Below are 23,476 nucleotides of genomic sequence, written 5' to 3' on the forward strand. Positions count from 1 at the left end.
TTTCTTACGCCAGGAAACTGCCACAAAACGGCCACTGATTCCCTGCTCCGGGGGTGGGGGGGAGCTAGCAGACAGGCAGCGTAGAGCACCCAGTTCTAGCTGCCGATACGGCCTGGAGAATTGCTGGGTCTGTGGCCGCGCATGCGCACGGTGGTGGCTTCCGCAGGGGGCGGATGTCGCTTGCGGACCCGGCCCGCGAAATAGTCCCCCGCTTCGGCAGGCTCGCGCGTCCCGGACCACCCCCCCCCCCCACAGTGACCCCACCCCCGAATAATGTCCCCCCCCCCCCCCGCCCGCCCGCGGATTGGCCGCCCCCCGACTGTGGCGGCGCTGGACTGAGTCCGCAGCTGGCAAGCTGAGTTCCCGACGCGCGAGACCACACGTGTCCCACGGCACCGGGAAATCGGCCGGTGAGGGGCGGAGCATCGCGGGGCGGGCCTCAGCCAACGTTTGGAGGCCGTGGATACGGAGCACGGCATACCCCGCTTTTCAGGGGGCGGAGCATCACGAAAGCGACGCCGCCCCCAATTTCATCGGGTATTCTCCGCCCCGTCGCCGAACCCGATTTTGGTGTCGCCGATCACTCAATCTAACCCCGTGGCTTCCTTTCCTCCTTCCTCAATGCCAGCAATCGCACAAAACCACTGACCGTGAAAACTGCATTGCTTCTCCCACTTTGCCAGTTTGATTTGAGTCTCAAAGAACCAACTGCAGATTATAACAAAGAACAAAGAAAAGTACAGCAGAGGAAATGTGCCGACCATGCCGCCCGTCTAAACTAAAACCTTCTACACTTCCGGGGTCCGTATCCCTCTATTCCCATCCTATTCATGTATTTGTCCAGATGCCCCTTAAATGTCACTATCGTCCCTGCTTCCACCCCCTCCTCCGGCAGCGAGTTCCAGGCACCCACTACCCTCTGTGTAAAAAATTCAAAAGATGTGCAGGGTAGGTGGATTGGCCACGCTAAATTGCCCCTTAATTGGAAAAAAAAGAATTGGGTACTCTAACTTTAAAAAAGACTTGAATTTTGAGGCGAACAGTTGGGTGGCTAGCAATGAATGAAATTTCAGAGGAACTAAACGCATTCTAAAAAAGGATGCTCAAAAGAACTAACCTCAGTGTTGTTTGGATCTTCAATTGTCGGCCTGAGAAGTCCACAAAGGAAAGCTGTATTTTTTGCAACCACTGCCAACTGCCGGATGAAACCATTGTTGTGAAGTGCGTCATCGGCTGCGAAAGGGGGCAAAATAGCCTGCCGGAAAACAATGGAACAATAACGCAGCAATCTCAGAATCATGTCATGTTGGGGCGTTCAAAGTAATTTTTCTTACAATGTTCACAACCATCCTCGCCCCATTCCTCCTCTCAAGTCTCGTCATTTGCACTCTGGGATCTCTTACCAGCAATATCACAGCTGAGTCATTGTGTGCATCCTGGCAGACAGAGGCATCTGATACACGTTTGTGCCATTTTATCTCAGCACGGAGCCGGGCACAATGGGTGAATCCCGGGAGAGGCCCAATTCGGTCCTCACGGTGGGCACCGGACCAACGTGAGTCACCCGACTTGCTGGACCTGGCGTGATCCGGATCTCGCCCTCGCTCGGAGTGATCCAGATAATGTTATTTAAATTAACCATTTGGCTCATTTAAATATCCAGGTGCCCTACTCGCCCGGCACCCTGGAGTCAATGGCCGCAGCTGCAAGGCTTCAACCCGGCGACGTTTCGCACTGGTTTCCACAATCTGTCATGATGGCACCCTGGGAGATCTCGTGAGCCTTTAGAGCCCTGGGTGGTCGGGTACAGGGCAGGGCATTACCCTGGCACTTTCCCTGACACCTGGGCACCTTTGCAAGGCCAGATTGGCACCCTGGCAGTACCTCTTGGGCATTCTGGCAGTGTCAACCTGGTGCAACCAGGCTTCCCAATTGGTACTGCCAGGGGATCTGCCAGGGTGCCAGGGGATCTGCCAGGGTGCCGGGGGATCTGCCAGGGTGCCGGGGGATCTGCCAGGGTGCCGGGGGATCTGCCGGGGTGCCAGGGATCTGCCAGGGTGCCAGGGGATCTGCCAGGGTGCTGGGGATCTGCCAGGGTGCCGGGGGATCTGCCAGGGTGTCGAGGCAGTGCAAGGCTTCCCAATTGGTACTGCCAGGGGATCTGCCAGGGTGCCGGGGGATCTGCCAGGGTGCCAGGGGATCTGCCAGGGTGCCAGGGATCTGCCAGGGTGCCAGGGATCTGCCAGGGTGTCGAGGCAGTGCAAGGCTTCCCAATTGGCACTGCCAGGGGATCTGCCAGGGTGCCAGGGATCTGCCAGGGTGCCAGGGGATCTGCCGGGGTGCCAGGGGATCTGCCGGGGTGCCAGGGATCTGCCAGGGTGCCAGGGGATCTGCCGGGGTGTCAGGGATCTGCCGGGGTGTCAGGGATCTGCCGGGGTGTCAGGGATCTGCCGGGGTGTCAGGGATCTGCCGGGGTGTCGAGGCAGTGCAAGACTCCCCAATTGGTACTGCCAGGATGCTAGGCTGGCAATGCTAAGGTGCCCAGGTGCCAGGTTGGGACTACCAAGGGCCAGTGCCTGGGGGGGGTCATGCCCATGAAACGTGTAGCAAGAGGGGATCTGAAGGGATTGAGGAAAGGTTGTGGAGTGGTGAAGGGAAGGGGGCGGGATCTTGAAAGCGGGGTGTCCTGATTGGGGCAACAATTCAAAATGGTGCCGCAATCTGTGAGGATTTGGTCTTGCTGACGAGCTCAACTCCTTAGTGCAGGAAACCCCTCTAAGTGTGGCCACGACTTGGCAAAAATTCCTGAGACCCCCCCATAAACGGCTAAATGCCGTTGAATAGTGGTGTCATTCCCGGCACTGCAGCCATTGAGAAACACACCACCAAACGTGTCCGAAACCGGACTCTGAAATGTTTCGGGTGCGTCGCACCTGATATTGTTTCCAATGTGAAGAGTATTCAGGAGGTCTGAGGGAGATGCGGTCACTTTGTTTGTCCACAGTCTCGTTTACGCCTCTGCGAAGAAGTCAATAAATGGCTGCCACCTTCGGGCGAACCCGAGTAGCGAACCTCTCAAGGTGAACTTGACTTTCTCTAGGCCAAGAAAGCTCGCCATGTCCAATAGCCATACCTCAGCCCTCGGGGGCTTTGAGCCCCTCCATGCTAACAGTATTCATCGCCGGGCGACAGGGGAAGCAAAGGCCAGAACGTCGGCCTCTCTCTCTTCCTGGACTCACGGGTCCTCCGAAACCCCAAAGATTGCCACCTCCGGGCTCATTACTACCCCAGTTTTCAATACCCGGGACATGACATCTGCGAATCGCTGCCAATACCCCCTGAGTTTAGGGCACGACCAGAACATGTGTACATGGTTAGCCGGCCCTCCGGCGCATCTAGCACACCAGCCCGAAGAATCTGCTCATCCGGGCCACCGTCATGTGAGCCGGTGCATAACCTTAAACTGGATCAGGCTGAGCTTGGCGCATGTTGCGGTCGTGTTTACTCTGCTCAGGCTTCTGCCCAAATACCATCCTCCAGCTTCCCCACCCCGAGCTCCTCCTCCCACTTAAGCTTCAGGTCCTCGGTCTGCGTATCCTGAGCTCTCATTAGCTCCTTGTAGACGTCTGAAACTCTACCCTCTCCCACCTCTCCCCTAGAAACTACCCTGTCCTGCCTCCCCTTCGGCGGGAGACGTGGGAAGGATGGCATCAGTCTGCGTACAAAATCCCTCACCTGTAAGTATCTAAAGTCATTCCCTCTCGCCTACCCAAACTTCTCCTCCAGCGCCCTCATACTCGGAAATCTCCATTCCAGGAACAGATCCCCCATCGTCACAATCCCCACCCTCCTCCACAGTCAATACCCCCTGTCCATGTTCCCCGGGGCAAATCGGTGGTTGCTGCAGATTGGGTTCCACACCGATGCTCTTACCTCCCCTACATGCCTCCTCCACCGGCCCCAAATCCGAAGAGCCGCCACCACTATCGGGCTGGTGGAGTACCGTGCCGGCGGAAGCGGCAGAGGTGCCGTGACCAGGGCTGCTAAGCTAGTGCCCCTGCACGAAGCAGCTTCCACCCGCTCCCAAACCCACCCCGCACCCACCATCCATTTCCTTATCATTACTATGTTGGCCGCCCAGTTATAGTTGCTGAGGTTCGGTAACGCCAGCTCCCCTTCTCCTCTGTTCCTTTCAAGCATCACCCTCTTCACCCGCGGGGACTTCCCTGCCCATACAAATCCCAGAATAATTTTATTCAGCCTCTTAAAGAAGGACCGCGGGATAAAGATGGGGAGACACTGGAAAACAAACAAGTACCGTGGGAGAATCGTCACCTTAACAGTCTGCACCCTCCCCGCCAATGACAGCGGGAGCGCATCCCACCTCCGGACCCCCTCCCTCACTCGTTCCACCAGTCGGGACAAGTTGAGCTTATGGAACCTGCCCCAGTCCCGTGCCACCTGAATCCCCAAATATCGGAAACTCTCCCCCACTAGCCTGAACGGCAACCCCTTCCGCCTACTCTCCTGCCCCCTCGCCTGAATTACAAACAACTCGCTCTTAGCCATGTTCAGTTTGCATCCGGAGAACCGGCCAAATTCCCTCAGGGTTGCCATAATACCGTCCATCCCCACCATTGGGTCCGATACATATAACAGCAGATCATCCGCGTATACTGAGACTCTATGTTCCACTCCCCTCCGGACCAGCCCTTTCCAGCCCCTAGAAGCTCTCAGTGCAATTGCCAGCGGCTCTATGGCCAGCGCAAACAGCAGTGGGAGAGAGGGTAGCCCTGTCTTGTCCCACGGTGCAGTCTAAAGTAGTCCGATGTCAACCTGTTCGTCCTTACACTTGCCTCCGGGGCCTGATACAATAGCCTAATCCAGTCAATGAACCCCACCCTGAACCCGAACCGTCCTCATACTTTCCACAGATAATCTCACTCAACTCGGTCAAAAGCCTTTTCAGCTTCCATGGCTACCACTATCTCTACCTCCCTACTCTCTGGGGGCATCATAATCACGCTGAGCAGCCTTCTTATGTTGGCCACTAGCTGCCTCCCCTTTACAAACCCGGTTTGGTCCTCCACAATTACATCCGGTACACAGTCCTCAATTCTGGTTGTCAAAATCTTGGCCAGTAACTTGGCGTCTACGTTGATCAAAGAGATCGGCCTGTATGACCCACAGGCCTCCGGATCCTTATCCCGTTTCAGAATGAGCGAGATGGTGGTCTGCGACATTGTCGGGGGTAAACTCCCTCTGTCTCTTGCCTCGTTAAAGATCCTGACCAGCACCGGCCCCACTATCCCGGCAAATATTTGGTAAAACTCCACCGGATACCCGTCCGGCCCCGGGGCTTTAACCGACTGCATGACCTTCAGGCCCCCCAATACCTCTTCGATCCTGACCAGGTCCCCCAGTCCGTCCACCAACCCCCTCCCCACTCTTGGGAAGGTCAGTCCATCCAGGAATCTCCTCATCCCCCCGGTCCCCCGGGTGGTTCCGAAATGTACAGCTTCCTAGGGTCCTGTTCAGCCCTGCTGGATCACATTCTCATTCTTGATGGGGAAACTGTCCTGTAGAACAGGAACTTACAACACAGGTGCTTCTTCAGCCCCTCTGGGCTGCACTGGCTCTTTGAAATAGTTGTCCTGCTTACTCCCACACACACCCTTTATACCCGTAACCATGCAAGCTCCTCATCCTCCAGTATCCACCAACTCCCTCTCAAAATTATTCATGGAATCGGTGAAGTGCAATTATCAGAAACGATTTTTGCTCCGGGTCACTGTCCGTGTGGAGTTTGCACATTCTCCCCGTGTTTGCGTGCGTTTTGCCCCCACAACACAAAGATGTGCAGGGTAGGTGGATTGGTCATGCTAAATTGCCCCTTAATTGGAAAAAATGAATTGGGTACTCTAAATTTATTTTTTAAAAAGTGACGATTTTTGATCAGATGGTTGGAAAAGAACAGGTGGAGGATGAAGCGGATATTTTTAGTTCAGGAAAATTGGCGGAGTTACCACAGAAAGGTGTAGAAATAAAATGGATGTATCAGAAAGCATACACGGAAGAGAAATCTGAGTGTTATTACCGTAAAAGTGATGTCTTGATGAGAAAATGGAGACCTGTACATATGCAGGCGGATGAAAAGTGGGCAGAAGTTTATCAAGTAGTATTGCCGGTAGGGTATAGAATGGAGGTGTTGCGAGTTGCACATGAGGTACCAGTGGGAGGTCATTTGGGAATAAGAAAAACTCAAGCTAAAATCCAAAAACATTTTTATTGGCCTGGACTACATAAAGATGTAGTTAAATTTTGTCAATCATGGGACAGCACGGTGGCACAGTGGTTAGCATTGCTGCCTACGGCGCTGAGGACCCGGGTTCGAATCCCGGCCCTGGGTCACTGTCCGTGTGGAGTCTGCACATTCTCCCTGTGCCTGCGTGGGTTTCACCCCCACAACCCAAAGATGTGCAGGTGGATTGGCCACGCCAAATTGCCCCTTAATTGGAAAAAAATAATTGGGTATGCTAAATTTTTTAATTTTTTTTTAAATGTTGTCAATCATGTCACACATGTCAATTGAAAGAAACCTCAAGCAGTGATAAAAGCAGTGCCCTTAATACCCATTCCAGCATTTGAGGAACCTTTTATACGGGTCCTAATTGATTGCACAGGACCGCTTCCTAAAACAAAAAGTGGGAATCAATATCCTTTGACTATAATGGATGTGTCTACTAGGTTTCCAGAGGCCATTCCAGTACGTAATATTACAGCTAAAAGGATTGTGGAAGAGTTACTTAAATTCTTTACTAGGTATGGACTACCCACAGAAATACAATCAGATCAAGGATCAAATTTTACCTCAAGGTTATTCAAAGAAGTTCTAGCTAGCTTTGGAATAAAACAATTTATATCACCTGCGTAGCATCCAGAATCGCAGGGAGCGTTAGAAAGGTGGCATCAGGGGCTTCCGGTGTGCACCATGGAGTAAGTGGTCCTGCCCAAGATTACAGAAAAGAGCTCTTTTTTAATCAATACTGGGTGGAATTTTGATGAAAAGGCGTAGGTGAATGTTGGAGGAGTACTTTCCCCCAGGAATGGTATGTTTCTTGGTTACCAGACCCGCAGAAACAGTGAAAGATTTGGCTGAAGCTGCAGCAAAGACAAAAGCCTCTTCCAGCATGCAGGCGGGGGAAGAACAAAGAACAAAAGAACAAAGAAAATTACAGCACAGGAACAGGCCCTTCGGCCCTCCCAGCCTGCGCCGATCCAGATCCTTTATCTAAACCTGTCTCCTATTTTCCAAGGTCTACTTCCCTCTGTTCCCGCCCATTCATATACCTGTCTAGATGCTTCTTAAATGATGCTATCGTGCCCGCCTCTACCACCTCCGCTGGTAAAGCGTTCCAGGCACCCACCACCCTCTGCGTAAAAAACTTTCTACGCACATCTCCCTTAAACTTTCCCCCTCTCACCTTGAAATCGTGACCCCTTGTAACTGACATCCCCACTCTTGGGAAAAGCTTGTTGCTGTCCACCCTGTCCATACCTCTCATAATTTTGTAGACCTCAATCAGGTTCCCCCCTCAACCTCCGTCTTTCCAACGAAAACAATCCTAATCTACTCAACCTTTCTTCATAGCTAGCACCCTCCATACCAGGCAACATCCTGGTGAAACTCCTCTGCACCCTCTCCAAGGCATCCACATCCTTCTGGTAATGTGGCGACCAGAACTGCACACAGTATTCCAAATGTGGCTGAACCAAAGTCCTATACAACTGTAACATGACCTGCCAACTCTTGTACTCAATACCCCGTCCGATGAAGGCAAGCATGCTGTATGCCTTCTTGACCACTCTATCAACCTGCGTTGCCACCTTCAGGGTACAATGGACCTGAACTCCCAGATCTCTCTGCACATCAATTTTCCCCAAGACCCTACCATTGACCATATAGTCCGCTCTTGAATTTGATCTTCCAAAATGCATCACCTCACATTTGCCTGGATTGAACTCCATCTGCCATTTCTCTGCCCAACTCTCCTATCTATCTATATTTTGTTGTATTCTCTGACAGTCCTCCTCGCTATCTGCAACTCCACCAATCTTAGTATCATCTGCAAACTTGCTAATCAGACCACCTATACCTTCCTCCAGGTCATTTATGTAGATCACAAACAACAGTGGTCCGAGCACGGATCCCTGTGGAACACCACTAGTCAACCTTCTCCATTTTGAGACACTCCAATGCACCACTACTCTCTGTCTCCTGTTGCCCAGCCAGTTCTTTATCCATCTAGCTAATACACCCTGAACCCCATACAACTTCACTTTTTCCATTAACCTGCCATGGGAAACCTTATCAAACGCCTGACTAAAGTCCATGTATACGGCATCTACAGCCCTTCCCTCATCAATTAACTTTGTCACTTCCTCAAAGAATTCTATTAGGTTTGGAAGACATGACCTTCCCTGCACAAAACCATGCTGCCTATCACTGATAAGTCTATTTTCTTCCAGATGTGAATAGATCCTATCCCTCAGTATCTTCTCCAACAGTTTGCCTACCACTGACATCAAGCTCACAGGTCTATAATTCCCTGGATTATCCCTGCTACCCTTCTTAAACAAAGGGACAACATTAGCAATTCTCCAGTCCTCCGGGACCTCACCCGTGCTCAAGGATGCTGCAAAGATATTTGTTAAGGCCCCAGCTATTTCGACCCTCGCTTCCCTCAGTAACCTGGGATAGATCCCATCCGGTCCTGGGGACTTGTCCACCTTAATGTCTTTTAGAATACCCAAAACTTTCCCCTTCCGTATGACAACTTGACCAAGAGTATTTAAACATCCATCCCTAGCCTCAGCATCCGTCTTGTCCCTCTCCTTTGTGAATACCGATGCAAAGTACTCATTAAGAATCTCACCCATTTCCTCTGAGTCCACGCATAAATTCCCTCTTTTGTCTTTAAGTGGGCCAATCCTTTCTCTAGTTACCCTCTTGCTCCTTACATACGAATAAAATGCTTTGGGATTTTCCTTAACCCTGTTAGCCAAAGATATTTCATGACCCCTTTTAGCCCTCTTTATTGCGCGTTTGAGATTCGTCCTACTTTCCCGATATTCCTCCAAAGCTTCATCAGTATTGAGTTGCCTCGATCCTATGTATGCTTCCTTTTTCATCTTAGCTAGTCTCACAATTTCACCCGTCATCCATGGTTCCCTAATCTTGCCATTTCTATCTTTCATTTTCACAGGAACATGTCTGTCCTGCACTCTAATCAACCTTTCCTTAAAAGACTCCCACATTTCAAATGGCGAGCTTAAAGGCCTCAAGCTGACTTGAGGGCCTTTTTGAAAGCTGAATTCTAGCAGCAGAGGGAACAACTGTGAAAAGATCTCACCAAGGCCATTGAAGAAGCGGTGACGGCTGACTTCCGGTGACGGCGGGCGGGAGGCAGCCGCGCGTTGGAGGGCTCCCGCTCGGGAACGGCATTGTCGGGGATTGACCCCTGGTCCTAGGGGCAGCGAAGGCGGTGAAGGCCAGGAGAAAGCACAGGGAAGGGATATGTCGAGGTCCAGTAAGAAAACGACTGTGAAAACAGCTGACAGTTCGTCAGGGGTCACCGTGGGGGTCACCAAGGAAAATGGAGGCTGGAGCACCAGGGGAGGCCGCATTGCTTACGGCTGAAGAAATAACTAAGGTGATGGCTGCGGAATTCGAAAGGCAGTTTACAAAATACATGGAGACAATGAGGAAGGAGATGAGGGAGATTTTGAGTGTGCTGGTGGAGCAGGCGATTTCCCCGGTAAGGACGGCGGTGGCGAGCGCAGTGGCGGAGGTGCGGGAGCAAGGGGAGGCGCTGAAGGAAGTGGAGGAGACATTATTGCAGCACGGTGATCAACTTACCTCGATGGGGAAGGGGGTGCGGAAGGTGATGGAGATTAACAAGGATCTGCGAGGAAAAATGGAAGACCTGGAAAACAGATCCAGGCGACAGAAGTTGAGGATTGTGGGGCTGCCCGAAGGAATTGAAGGGCCGAGACCGACTGAGTATTTTGCTGCGATGCTGGCGAAACTATTGGGGGAGGGGAAGGATCCCTCCCGATATGAATTGGATCGGGCTCATCGGTCGTGGAGGCCTGTACCAAAGGCGAGTGAGCCGCCAAGTAGTGACTCTGTGCTTCCGTAGGTACAGTGTGAAGGAGAAGGTCCTGTGCTGGGCCAAGGAGAAGCGGGTGGTGCAGTGGGCTGGAGCTGGTATATGTGTATACCAGGACTTTACAGTGGAGCTGGTGAGGAGGCGGGCTGCCTTCAACCGGGTGAAGAGGGCACTGTACATTAGCAAGGTGCAGTGCGGCATTGTATATCCAGCGAAGCTGAGGGCGGCTTACAAGCTCAAGGACTTTTATTTTAGAACGGCGGAAGTAGCGGAGGAGTTTGCAAAGGCAGAAGGACTGTGGCAGAACTGAGAAATTGAGAAATGGCCATGTGCCGATGTAACCTCATGACTGTATTTTCTTTTTTTATTGTTTGTTTGTTTCACTGCGGGCGGGTGTATGGGCTAAAGGAGCCGGTGTTGTATATATTTGGACAAGGGAGGTGATGGGACTTTCACTCGAAGTGAGGGCTCTTTGGGGTGTAGGTGGATATGCGGGGTTTGTGCGCTGAAAGGGGATTTTTGGGCTTTCCTAGTGGACTCTATGGTGACCATGGGCGGTCCCGGACTCCTTTTTTCTTTTTCTCCTTTGTTTTTTGTTTCCACCGTGGGAGGGTTTCTTTTATTGGATGCATATATTGACAGGTGGGCCGTTGTTTGGGGTGGTGGGAGGATGTGATCGTTGATATTGTTGAGGGGATTGATTTTGTATTTGTTACCGTTTACTGTCTGTGGGTGGGGTGTAATTTTGAAGGAAAATGTGAAAATGGAGAATAAAAACATTTATACAGACATTAAAGACAATGTTGAGGGCTTGTTGTCAAGATTATCCAGAGGATTGGGATAAAGGAATTCCTTTCGTACTGTTTGCAATTAGGGATGCACCTAATGAGCCAACCAAATTTAGTCCTTTTGAACTAATTTTTGGTCATGAGGTAAGAGGACCACTTAAATTGATTAAGGAAAAATTGGTGAGTGAGAAATCAGAAATTACATTACGTCTAAAATTGGATAACATCTCAAATTTTAGGGAGCGATTAAATAGAGCAGGTGAATTGGCTAGACAGCATTTAACAGTTGCACAATATTGGATTAACGGGTAGCGGACAAGAAATCCAAAGTTCGTAGTTTTGCTAGTGGAGATAAAGTTTTAGTTTTGTTCCCAGAGGTAGGTGAACCTTTAAAAGCTAGGTGATATACTTTCAATTCACAGAGAGGCAGAGAGAGCAAGTGGGGTGGTCCCAGTGGATTGGAAATTAGCAAACGTGACACCCTGTTTAAAAAAGGAGGTAGGCAGAGAGCAGGAAATTATAGGCCAGTGAGCTTAACTTCAGTAGTAGGGAAAATGCTGGAATCTATCATCAAGGAAGAAATAGCGAGGCATCTGGATAGAAATTGTCCCATTGGGCAGACGCAGCATGGGTTCATAAAGGGCAGGTCGTGCCTAACTAATTTAGTGGAATTTTTTGAGGACATTACCAGTGCAGTGGATAACGGGGAGCCAATGGATGTGGTATATCTGAATATCCAGAAAGCTTTTGACAAGGTGCCACACAAAAGGCTGCTGCATAAGATAAAGATGCATGGCATTAAGGGTAAAGTAGCAGCATGGATAGAGGATTGGTTAATTAATAGAAAGCAAAGAGTGGGTATTAATGGGTGTTTCTCTGGTTGGCAATCAGTAGCTAGTGGTGTCCCTCAGGGATCCGTGTTGGGCCCACAATTGTTCACAATCTACATAGATGATTTGGAGTTGGGGACCAAGGGCAATGTGTCCAAGTTTGCAGATGACACTAAGATGAGTGGTAAAGCGAAAAGTGCAGAGGATACTGGAAGTCTGCAGATGGATTTGGATAGGTTAAGTGAATGGGCTAAGGTCTGGCAAATGGAATACAATGTTGACAAATGTGAGGTTATCCATTTTGGTAGGAATAACAGCAAACAGGATTATTATTTAAACAATAAAATATTAAAACATGCTGCTGTGCAGAGAGACCTGGGTGTGCTAGTGCATGAATCACAAAAAGTTGGTTTACAGGTGCAACAGGTGATTAAGAAGGCAAATGGAATTTTGTCCTTCGTTGCTAGAGGGATTGAGTTTAAGACTAGGGGGTTATGCTGCAATTGTATAAGGTGTTAGTGAGGCCACACCTGGAGTATTGGGTTCAGTTTTGGTCTCCTTACTTGAGAAAGGACGTACTGGCACTGGAGGGTGTGCAGAGGAGATTCACGAGGTTAATCCCAGAGCTGAAGGGGTTGGATTACGAGGGGGCCCACAGAATACTGGCCAGGAGGCCCAAGCCGAATGAGCCACCGCGGGCGGTGCTTGTGCGGTTCCACCGGTTCGTTGACCGAGAGTGCGTGCTTAGGTGGGCCAAGAAGGAGCGGAGCAGCAAGTGGGAGAACACGGTAGCGCGGATCTACCAGGACTGGAGTGCGGAGGTGGCTAAGCGGAGGGCCGGGTATAACCGGACGAAGGCGGTGCTCCACAGAAAGTGTGTGAAGTTTGGCATGTTACAGCTGGCACGTCTGTGGGTCACCTACAAGGACCGGCACTTTTATTTTGAGTCCCTGGAGGAGGCATGGGCCTTTGTGCAGGCCGAGAAGTTGGACTCTAACTGAGGGTCTGGGGTTTGTAAATAACTGTGTTAACGTTTGGTGGGAAGGGTCTCTGTTTTAAGCTGTTTTAAGCTGGTTGTGTTTTGTTCCTAGGGCGGGTAGGGCGCTGTCTTTTTTGTGTGGGTTCGGTGGATGGGTTTGAGTTGGGGGTAGACTTGGAGTGTGGGGAGCTGGTGGTGGGGGCCGACAAGGGGGGCTACCCTAGAGGAGGCAGGGTCGGGCAGGGGGAAAGCGCGGGCTTTTCTTTTGTTTCCCGCGCTGAGGGTGGATGGGGGCGGGGTCAGAGCTGAGAAGCGCGGGCTTTTTTCCCGCGCGAGAGCGGGAGGGGGAGAAGGAGGGTCTGCTGATGGGTATGGGGGAGGAGAAGTAGCCCCACGTTGGGAGGGGTCGGAGGTGTGGCGGGAGCCGCCGGGGTCAGCAGAAGTTAGCTGGCTCACGGGAGTGCTATGGAGGGAGTAACGTGGCTGGGAGGGGTCCTAGCCTTGGGGGTGATGGAGGGGGGAGGGGGGGGGTTGATGGGGTGGGGGGTGTACCGGGTTGCTGCTGAAATGGCCAGGAAGGAGCTGGGGTATGCAGGGGGGCCGGGGTGAGGATTTGCCGCCGTGGGGAACAGGCCGAGTGGGGGGCACTGGCCTGGGGCGGGCAGGGGAAGGGTTATGGCTAGTCGGCAGGGGAGGGGGCAGGGAGCCCTCTGATCTGGCTGATAACTTGGAATGTGAGGGGGCTGAATGGGACGGTCAAACGGGCCCGGGTGTTTACGCACTTGAAGGGGCTGAAGGCAGACGTGGCTATGCTCCAGGAGACGCACCTGAAGACGGCGGACCAGGTTAGACTGAGGAAGGGCTGGGTGGGCCAAGTATTTCATTCGGGGCTGGATGCAAAAAATCGGGGGGTGGCGATTCTGGTGGGAGAAAGGGTGTCGTTTGAGGCATCAAAGGTGGTGGCTGACAGTGGAGGGAGTATGTGATGGTGAGCGGCAAGTTGCAAGGTGAGCGGGTGGTGCTGGTGAATGTTTACGCCCCAAACTGGGACGATACGGGTTTTATGCGGCGTATGTTGGGCCGCATTCCGGATCTAGAGACGGGGGGCCTGATACTGGGGGGGGGGGACTTTAATACAGTGCTGGATCCCCCATTGGATCGATCCATGTCCAGGACGGGCAGGAGGCCCGCGGCGGCTAAGGTGTTGAGGGGGTTTATGGACCAGATGGGAGGGGTGGATCCTTGTAGGTTCGCGAGGCCGAGGGCCAGGGAGTATTCATTTTTCTCACACGTGCATAAAGCCTATTCCCAGATCGATTTTTTTGTTCTGAGCAGGGGGCTGATTTCGAGGGTGGAAGATGCCGAGTATTCGGCCATAGTTATTTCGGATCATGCCCCGCACTGGGTAGACCTTGAGTTGGGGGAGGAGACGGACCAGCGCCCGCTCTGGCGCCTGGAGGTGGGACTCCTGGCAGATGAGAAGGTGGGCGGGCGGGTTCGGGGGTGTATCAAGAGGTACTTAGAGGCCAATGATAATGGGGAGGTCCAAGTAGGGACGGTCTGGGAGGCACTGAAGGCGGTGATTAGAGGGGAGTTGATTTCCATCCGAGCCCATAGGGAGAGGGGAGAGCAAAGAGAGAAGGAGAGGTTGGTGGGGGAGATGGTGAGGGTGGACAGGAGATACGCGGAGGCTCCGGAGGAGGGATTGCTGGGGGAGCGGTGTAACCTTCAGGCCAAGTTCGACTTGCTGACCACCAGAAAGGCGGAAGCTCAGTGGAGGACGGCACAGGGTGCGGTGTACGAATATGGGGAGAAGGCGAGTAGGATGCTGGCGCATCAGCTCCGTAAGCGGGACGCGGCCAGGGAGATTGGTGGAGTGACGGATAGGGGAGGAAATGTGGTGCGAAGGGGGGTGGATATTAATGGGGTCTTTATGGACTTTTATGGGGAATTGTACCGGTCTGAGCCCCCGGTGGAGGGGGGGGGGGGGGGGGGGGGGGGGGGGAATGGGGCGCTTTTTGGACAGGCTGAGATTTCCGAAGGTGGAGGAGGGACGGGTGGATGGGCTGGAGGCGCCGATTGAGCTGGAGGAGCTGGTCAAAGGGATAGGCAGCATGCAGTCGGGGAAGGCGCCGGGGCCGGATGGGTTCCCGGTCGAATTTTACAAAATGTATGCAGACCTGCTGGGCCCCCTGTTAGTTAGGACCTTTAACGAGGCAAGGGAGGGGGGGCTTTGCCCCCAACTATGTCGCGGGCGCTGATTTTCTTGATCCTTAAACGGGACAAGGACCCCCTGCAGTGTGGATCTTATAGGCCGATCTTGTTATTAAATGTAGATGCCAAGCTTTTGGCAAAGATCTTGGCCACAAGGATAGAGGACTGTGTGCCGGTGGTCATTCATGAGGACCAGACGGGGTTTGTGAAGGGAAGGCAGCTGAACACCAATATACGTAGCCTTCTTAATGTTATAATGATGCCGGCGGTAGAAGTGGAGACGGAGATAGTGGTGGCATTAGATGCGGAGAAGGCCTTTGATAGGGTTGAGTGGGGGTACTTGTGGGAGGTGCTGGAAAGGTTTGGGTTTGGGGAGGGGTTTGTCAGTTGGGTGAGGCTGTTATATGAGGCCCCGATGGCGAGCGTAGCCACGAATAGGAGGAGATCTGAGTACTTTCGGTTGTACCGGGAGTCGAGACAGGGTGTCCCCTGTCCCCCTTGCTCTTTGCGTTGGCAATTGAGCCCCTGGCCATGGCGTTGAGGGAGTCGAGGAATTGGAGGGGTCTGGTGCGGGGAGGGGAGGAGCACCGAGTGTCACTATACGCAGATGACTTGTTGCTATATGTGGCGGACCCAGTGGGGGGAATGCCGGAGGTGATGAAGATTCTTAGGGAATTTGGGGGCTTTTCAGGGTGCAAGCTCAACCTGGGTAAGAGTGAGTTGTTCGTCGTGCACCCGGGGGATCAAGAGGAGGGGATTGGTAGGCTCCCACTGAAAAGGGCAAGGAGGAGCTTTAGGTACCTGGGAGTCCAGGTGGCTAGGAGCTGGGGGGCCCTACACAAACTTAACCTCACTAGGCTGGTGGAGCAAATGGAGGAGGAGTTTAAAAGATGGGACATGTTGCCGCTGTCGCTGGCGGGTAGGGGGCAGTCCGTCAAGATGACGGTGCTCCCGAGGTTTTTGTTCCTGTTCCAGTGCCTCCCCATCCTTATCCCGAAGGCCTTTTTTAGGAGGGTCAACAGGAGTATTACGGGATTTGTATGGGCGCTTGGGACTCCGAGGGTGAGAAGGGTGTTTTTGGAGCGGGGCAGGGATAGGGGTGGGCTGGCGTTGCCCAACCTCTGTGGGTACTACTGGGCTGCCAACGCAGTGATGGTGCGTAAGTGGGTAATGGACGGGGCAGGGGCAGCATGGAAGAGGATGGAGATGGCGTCCTGTGTGGACACGAGCCTGGAGGCGCTGGTAACGGCGTCGTTGCCGCTCCCTCCAACGAGGTATACTACGAGCCCGGTGGTGGCGGCTACCCTCAAAATCTGGGGGCAATGAAGACGGCATAGGGGGGAGGTGGGGGGATTGATGGAGTCCCCAATATGGGGGAATCACCGGTTTGTACCAGGGAGCATCGATGGCGGGTTTCGTGGCTGGCACAGGGTAGGTATTAGGAGGTTGAGGGACCTGTTTGTGGATGGGAGGTTTGCGAGCCTGGGTGAGTTAGAGGGGAAGTTTGGGCTCCCCCCGGGGAACATGTTTAAGTACATGCAGGTTAGGGCGTTTGCCAGGCGGCAGGTGGAGGCGTTCCCTCTGCTGCCCCCACGTGGGGTACGGGACAGGGTGCTCTCGGGGGTGTGGGTCGGAGGAGGGAGGATTTTGGACGTGTACCACGTCATGCAGGAGGTGGATGAGGCCTCGGTGAAGGGTAAATGGGAAGAGGAGCTGGGTGAGGAGATTGAGGAAGTGACATGGGCGGATGCCCTGGAAAGAGTGAATTCCTCCTCTTCCTGTGCGAGGCTTAGCCTCATACAGTTCAAGGTGCTACATAGGGCCCACATGACCGGGACGAGGATGAGTAGGTTTTTCGGAGGCGAAGACAGGTGTGCTAGGTGCTCGGGGAGCCCAGCAAATCATGCCCATATGTTCTGGGCATGCCCAGCGCTGGGGGAATTTTGGAAGGGGGGTAGCAAGGACGGTGTCGAGGGTGGTAGGATCCAGGGTCAAGCCAGGCTGGGGAATCGCAATTTTTGGGATTGCAGTGGAGCCGGGAGAGCAGGAGGCGAAAGAGTGTTCTGGCCTTTGCGTCCCTCGTAGCCCGGCGGAGGATTTTGCTTCAATGGAAGGATGCGAGGCCCCCAAGCGTGGAGTCCTGGATCAATGATATTGCGGGGTTCATCAAATTGGAGAGGGTGAAATTTGCCCTGAGGGGATCAGTACAGGGGTTTTTTAGGCGGTGGCAGCCTTTCCTTGACTTCCTGGCAGAACGGTAGAGAAATAGGCCGACAGCAGCAGCAACAGTAGTGGGGGGGGGGGAGGGGGGGTTGGTTTCGGGGGAGGGGAGAAATGTGTATATGTGTGTTTATTGAATATGCCGGGTGCTTACCTATTTCTTCATTTCTTATTTTTGTAGTTGCTGGGGGGGGGGGGGGGGGGGGGGGGGTTGGTTTTGGGGGTTATTGGTTATTGTGTTTTTTCTCTTTTTTTGTTGTTAATACTGTTTTCTTGGTGTCATTTTCTGTTTTTCATATTTTTTGAAAATCTCAACAAAAATTATTTTTAAAAAAAGATAAAGATGCATGGCATTAAGGGTAAAGTAGTAGCATGGGTAGAGGATTGGTTAATTAATAGAAAGCAAAGAGTGGGGATTAATGGGTGTTTCTCTGGTTGGCAATCAGTAGCTAGTGGTGTCCCTCAGGGATCCGTGTTGGGCCCACAATTGTTCACAATCTACATAGATGATTTGGAGTTGGGGACCAAGGGCAATGTGTCCAAGTTTGCAGATGACGCTAAGATGAGTGGTAAAGCAAAAAGTGCAGAGGATACTGGAAGTCTGCAGAGGGATTTGGATAGGTTAAGTGAATGGGCTAGGGTCTGGCAGATGGAAAACAATGTTGACAAATGTGAGGTTATCCATTTTGTTAGGAATAACAGCAAACGGGATTATTATTTAAACGATAAAATATTAAAACATGCCGCTGTGCAGAGAGACCTGGGTGTGCTAATGCATGAGTCGCAAAAAGTTGGTTTGCAGGTGCAACAGGTGATTAAGAAGGCAAATGGAATTTTGTCCTTCATTGCTAGAGGGATGGAGTTTAAGACTAGGGAGGTTATGCTGCAATTGTATAAGGTGTTAGTGAGGCCACACCTGGAGTATTGTGTTCAGTTTTGGTCTCCTTACCTGAGAAAGGACGTACTGGCACTGGAGGGTGTGCAGAGGAGATTCACTAGGTTAATCCCAGAGCTGAAGAGGTTGGATTACGAGGAGAGGTTGAGTAGACTGGGACTGTACTCATTGGAATTTAGAAGGATGAGGGGGGATCTTATAGAAACATATAAAATTATGAAGGGAATAGATAGGATAGATGCAGGCAGGTTGTTTCCACTGAAGGGTGACAGCAGAACTAGGGGGCATAGCTTCAAAATAAGGGGAAGTAGAGTTAGGACTGAGCTCCGGAGGAACTTCTTCATCCAAAGGGTTGTGAATCTATGGAATTCCTTGCCCAGTGAAGCAGTTGAGGCTCCTTCATTAAATGTTTTAAGATAAAGATAGATGGTTTTTTGAAGAATAAAGGGATTAAGGGTTATGGTGTTCGGGTCGGAAAGTGAAGCTGAGCCCACAAAAGATCAGCCAGATCTCATTGAATGGCAGAGCAGGCTCGAGGGGCCAGATGGCCGACTCCTGCTCCTACTTCTTATGTTCTTATGTTCACTGTATGTTTTAAAAAGGTTAACTTGAGTTCATAGAATAAACATTGTTTTGCTTTAAAAAATACTTTCCCATTTCTGCTGTACCACACCTGTAGAGTGGGCCGTGTGCTCCCCATACCACAATCTATTAAAAGTTGTGGGTCGGGTGAACTCCATGATACACTTTGGGGCTCTCTAAATCCTGGCCCATAACACTATCCCCTCACCGCAGGATCAATGCTGGGCACTGCCGGTTTTGTTGACGTTAAAAAGCCATGGATCATTCGGACATAGCACAAAAATCGAAGAATCCAGCCCATTAATTACTGAGTCAAGAGAGTGCGTATACGTGTCAAGGGGTACAGAGGTGAGAATGGAAAGGTTTTGCTTGGAGTCAATGCCTCAGCATTCAGTTTTCCAAACTCGTTTAAATGACTTGGATTCAAAGCACTGAAATTTGCAATTACACAAATGTAGGGGGGCAGTGGAATTGGAACAGTTACCTCAACAAGACATTGAAACACACAACAGCTTGCATTTATATTGCCACTTTAGCATAATAAAATATTCCGAGAGGTCTCACAGAGTGCTATCAAAAAAAAATTGACATGCCAAGAACGTATTGGGGCAGGTAAAAAAAAATGTTTTCAAAGAGGTAGGTTTCAGGGGACATCTTCACGGAAGAGAGGAATAGAGAGATGGAAAAGTTCAGGGAGTCAACCCCAGCATTTAGGATCAAGGCAGATGAAGGCACAGCCATCAATGGTGAAGCAAAGAAAATCTTTGGAGCAAAGAGACCTCACAGGAGTGGAAATGGTTTCAGAGATAGGGGGCGGGATTCTCCGATTGTGAGGCGATGTCCTCACGCCGGCATGGGAACGGTGACGATTTATGCCAATAAATTCAGCGCAAAACGGCCACCGAACCTCCGTGTAGCTGGGGGGCTAGCATGCCGGCAGCGTAGAGCACCCAGCTCTAGCTGGCAATATGGCGCGGAGAATCGCCGGGTCCATACGTGACCAGCGCCGTCGAGAACTCGGCTGGTCGGGGTGCGGAGCATCGTGGGGTGGGCCTTAGGAAACTCAAAGGGTACGCCGCTTTGGAGAGGACGGAGCATGGCGATAGCGGCGCCCCCCCCCCCCCCCCCCCCCGATTTGGTTGTGAACGGAGATTTTCCGGATAATCGCCGAACGCAGTTTTGCCATCGGTGACCGGAGAATCCCGCCCCCGGGGTGTGAAGCCAGAGGGATCTGAGCAGAAGAATGGTGTGGGAGTGTGGCCCCTTTAAGGGGGCGTGCTCCACGGACCACGCAACCAGCTCGGGGCCAACCGCGTGGGAACAAGCAAATCCTAGCCAATGGGGTGTTTGGGCGGGGCCCTGGCAGCAGGATCCCACGCAGTGTAGACCAGGGAGCCAATGTGCTGAGACCTGTTGTACAGTATTATGTGCATGTTGCTTGGCTAACTTTGCCTTTCATCAATAAACCACTTTGTTAACTACTGGAAGCCTCCAGCATATGACTCGAGGATCAGAAAAGGCTATTTCGAAACTGAGGTACTGCGAGTGGAGAAGCCAATATTTACAGGAGTGATGGGTGGATGGGACCAGCTGTGAGTTTGGATGAGCTCCAGTTTCTAATAATCTTTTTAAATAATCTTTATTGTCACAACTAGGCTTCCATTAACACTGCAATGAAGTTACTGTGAAAAGCCGCTAGTTGCCACACTCCGGCGCCAGTTCGGGTACACGGAGAGAGAATTCAGAATGTCCAATTCACCTAACAGCACGTATTTTGGGACTTGTGGGAGGAAACCGGAGCACCCGGAGGAAACCCATGCAGACATGGGGAGAACGTGCAGACTCCGCACAGACAGTGACCCAAGCCAGGAATCAAACCTGGGTCCCTGGCGCTGTGAAGCAACAGTGCTAACCACTGTGCTACCGCGCCGCCCGGAGGAAGGTGATTTTTCTCCAACCATTCTATGCTGATTGCTTTCCTTCAGGCAAACAGATTCCTAATCATATTTACACACCTCGTTCCTACCCTCCTTTATCCATCCTTTACCTGGCAAACTCATCTTGAACATTGACAAAACCTCTGCCTGAGTCACTCTTACAATCAGAGGAGTCCCGAAAGGGTTTAAAGCAGATTGGTTTATTCCAAAAGGAAATACTAACTGCAAAGCTACGGGGAGCACAACTAGTCCCAGCTGGGGCCATCCGAAGATGCCCTTCCCTTCCTGGTCAGGCTTTTACCTGTGCATTTTAATGTGCCCCGGCCCCTCAGCGGGCGAGCCCGTGCTCCACCAGCCCCCGGGGGAGAGCGATTGGGTCGTCCCCGTGCATTTCGAGGGGGTTACAATAGTCACAAACCTTGAGAGCTCCGCATCCTAACAACTCAGTTTGAATTGGATTCTGTGCCGACGGTTTCTCAGAATTAGACTGGATTTAAGTGGGATGACACAGAACATAGAACATAGAAAAATACAGCACAGAACAGGCCCTTCGGCCCACGATGTTGTGCCGAACCTTTGTCCTGTGTTAATCATAGATTATCATAGAATTTACAGAGCAGAAGGAGGCCATTCGGCCCATCGAGTCTGCACCGGCTCTTGGAAAGAGCACTCTACCCAAGGTCAACACGTCCACCCTGGCCCCATAACCCAGTAACCCCACCCAGCACTAAGGGCAATTTTGGACATTAAGGGCAATTTAGCATAGCCAATCCACCTAACCTGCACATCCTTGGACTGTGGGAGGAAACCGGAGCACCCAGAGGCTAACATTTAATGTAAACAATTGCACAATTCAACAAATAGATGACATGCATGCTCCATAAATTACATTCATACAATTTATGAAGCTGAAAGACCCTGAGGAAGCCTAGTGGGTTTGATGATAAACCAGTCCTACCAGCTAGCAGGTCTCAGACACTCAGTCGGGTGTTGAACTGCATAATTAAAATAATGCACTTTGGAGGAGGCAGTGATCAAATTTTCTCAGAGTTCACCTTGAACTGGACTTGCAAACTCTGGGTGACCATATATCTACTGGCTTTAGCACATGATCTCCAGCTTACAACCATTCAGTCTTCCTCCTCCATTTCCAACTGTTAATATAATACATGTGTTCAAAGAGAATTTTTTAAAAATTTATTTAAATGTTTTAAAAAATAAATTTAGAGTACCCAATTCTTTTATTTTCCAATTAAGGGGCAATTTAGCGTGGTCAATCCATCTAGCCTGCACATCTTTGGGTTGTGGGGGTGAGACCTACGCAGACACGGGGAGAATGTGCAAACTCCACACGGACAGTGACCCAGAGCCGGGATTGAACCCGGGTCCTCAGCGCTGTGAGGCAGCAGTGCTAACCATTGCGCCACCGTGCCGCCCACAGAGGCAACTAAAACAATTTTTCATCATGCCTCGATGCATTTGCTGCAGGGTTTCTCACAGCAATGTCCAGGAGATCGATTATACTCCAACTCCTAGAAGCTCCAGAGCAACTTAGAATAGCTATCGACCCTATCTTGACTACACCAAACTTTTAAAAATACAATCAAACAGGACAGAAAGTAGCCATTCTATCAAAGTCATGCCGGTTCTTTCAAAACCTCATCCTGCCCACTCTTTTCCCATTGCTACGAAAATGTTTCCTTTTCAAATCTATATTCAATTCCCTTTGTCAACGCACGATTGAATTTACTTCCACACCCTTTAGGAAGTACATTCCACATCACATCTACTTGCTCTGTAAAGAAATGTCTCATCTCTCCCCAATTCTTTTTGACTTAAACCTGTCTCCTCTGGTCACTGCACCACCCACAAAAAGAAACAGTTGCTCCCTATCTATTTACAGTTTTGAATACCTCAGGATGCTGCATCTCAGTTCTCTTGTCGGAGTCAGAAGGGTTGAGTTTGAATCACACTCCAGAGGCTTGAGTGTCGGATCACGACTGACACTCCAATGCAGGACTGGGCGAGAGCCAGGGAGGGAAATAAGTAAGGGAGCCAATCAAGTGATGGAGGCGGTGCAGGGAAGAACACTGATGCTTGTTGTCAAAAGATCCAATTATCAGGGTAGCACGGTGGCGCAATGCGTTAGCACTGCTGCCTCACGGCGCCAAGGTCCCAGGTTCGATCCTGGCAAATTCCGTTTGGAGTTTGCACATTGTGGTAAACCATTGTTACACCTGTATCAGGTGATGTAAGGTAGGACCTGTGCTACAGGTTCGCCGGTAGCCCCTGCCTGCTGGCTCCGCGGACTGATCCTGCGGGGCGGCGGAGGAACAAATAGTGCGCGGGTATCGGACCCGCTGCCCGTGATCGGTGCCCACCGATCGCAGGCCCATGCCACCCTTGGCACAGCCGTGCCAATCGGTGCCATGGTTGTCCGGGACGGCATTTGCGGCCGTTTTCACGAACGGTGAGAGCAGGTATGTTTGAGTTCGTGAAAACGGCCGTAAAGGCCTGGGAACTCGGCCCATCGGCCAGGGGAGAATCGCTGTTCGCCGTAAAAAACGGCGAGCAGCGATTCGTGTCGTGGGGCGGCCGTGGCGGGGGAGGGAGAATATCGGGAGGGCGGGAAAAATGTCGGGAAGGCCCTCCCGCTATTCTCCGACCCGTCATGGGCAGCGGAGAATCGCGCCCAATGTTCTTGGTTAACATCAAGATTCAACATCAGCATAATCAAAGAACATTACACTACTGATTGCCGAGGCCTCTGGCTGAGTGGCTGAAGGTGATTGCTGATAGGGAATTGGCAATCGTGGTTAGTTGAGCACTTCACACATGCCAAGTGGATACCCCTGGGGT

At 51.6% G+C, this 23,476-nt stretch overlaps 1 protein-coding gene across 1 annotated transcript in view; it reads right to left on the reverse strand.

Moving 5' to 3' along the window:
• LOC119969691 (glutathione synthetase-like) overlaps positions 1–22,607 on the reverse strand; it is a 102,858-nt gene extending 80,251 nt beyond the window's left edge. Inside the window, exons 1-2 of the mRNA XM_038803681.1 lie at positions 22,531–22,607; positions 1,118–1,255 (exon numbers count right to left, since the gene is read on the reverse strand). Coding sequence (XP_038659609.1) covers positions 1,118–1,255; positions 22,531–22,545 — 153 coding nt within the window. The 5' untranslated portion in view covers positions 22,546–22,607. The remainder of the gene's footprint in view (positions 1–1,117; positions 1,256–22,530) is intronic.
• Positions 22,608–23,476: the final 869 nt, after the last annotated feature.

Source organism: Scyliorhinus canicula, chromosome 7 (genome assembly GCF_902713615.1).
Source record: "Scyliorhinus canicula chromosome 7, sScyCan1.1, whole genome shotgun sequence".
Taxonomy (NCBI): domain Eukaryota; kingdom Metazoa; phylum Chordata; class Chondrichthyes; order Carcharhiniformes; family Scyliorhinidae; genus Scyliorhinus; species Scyliorhinus canicula.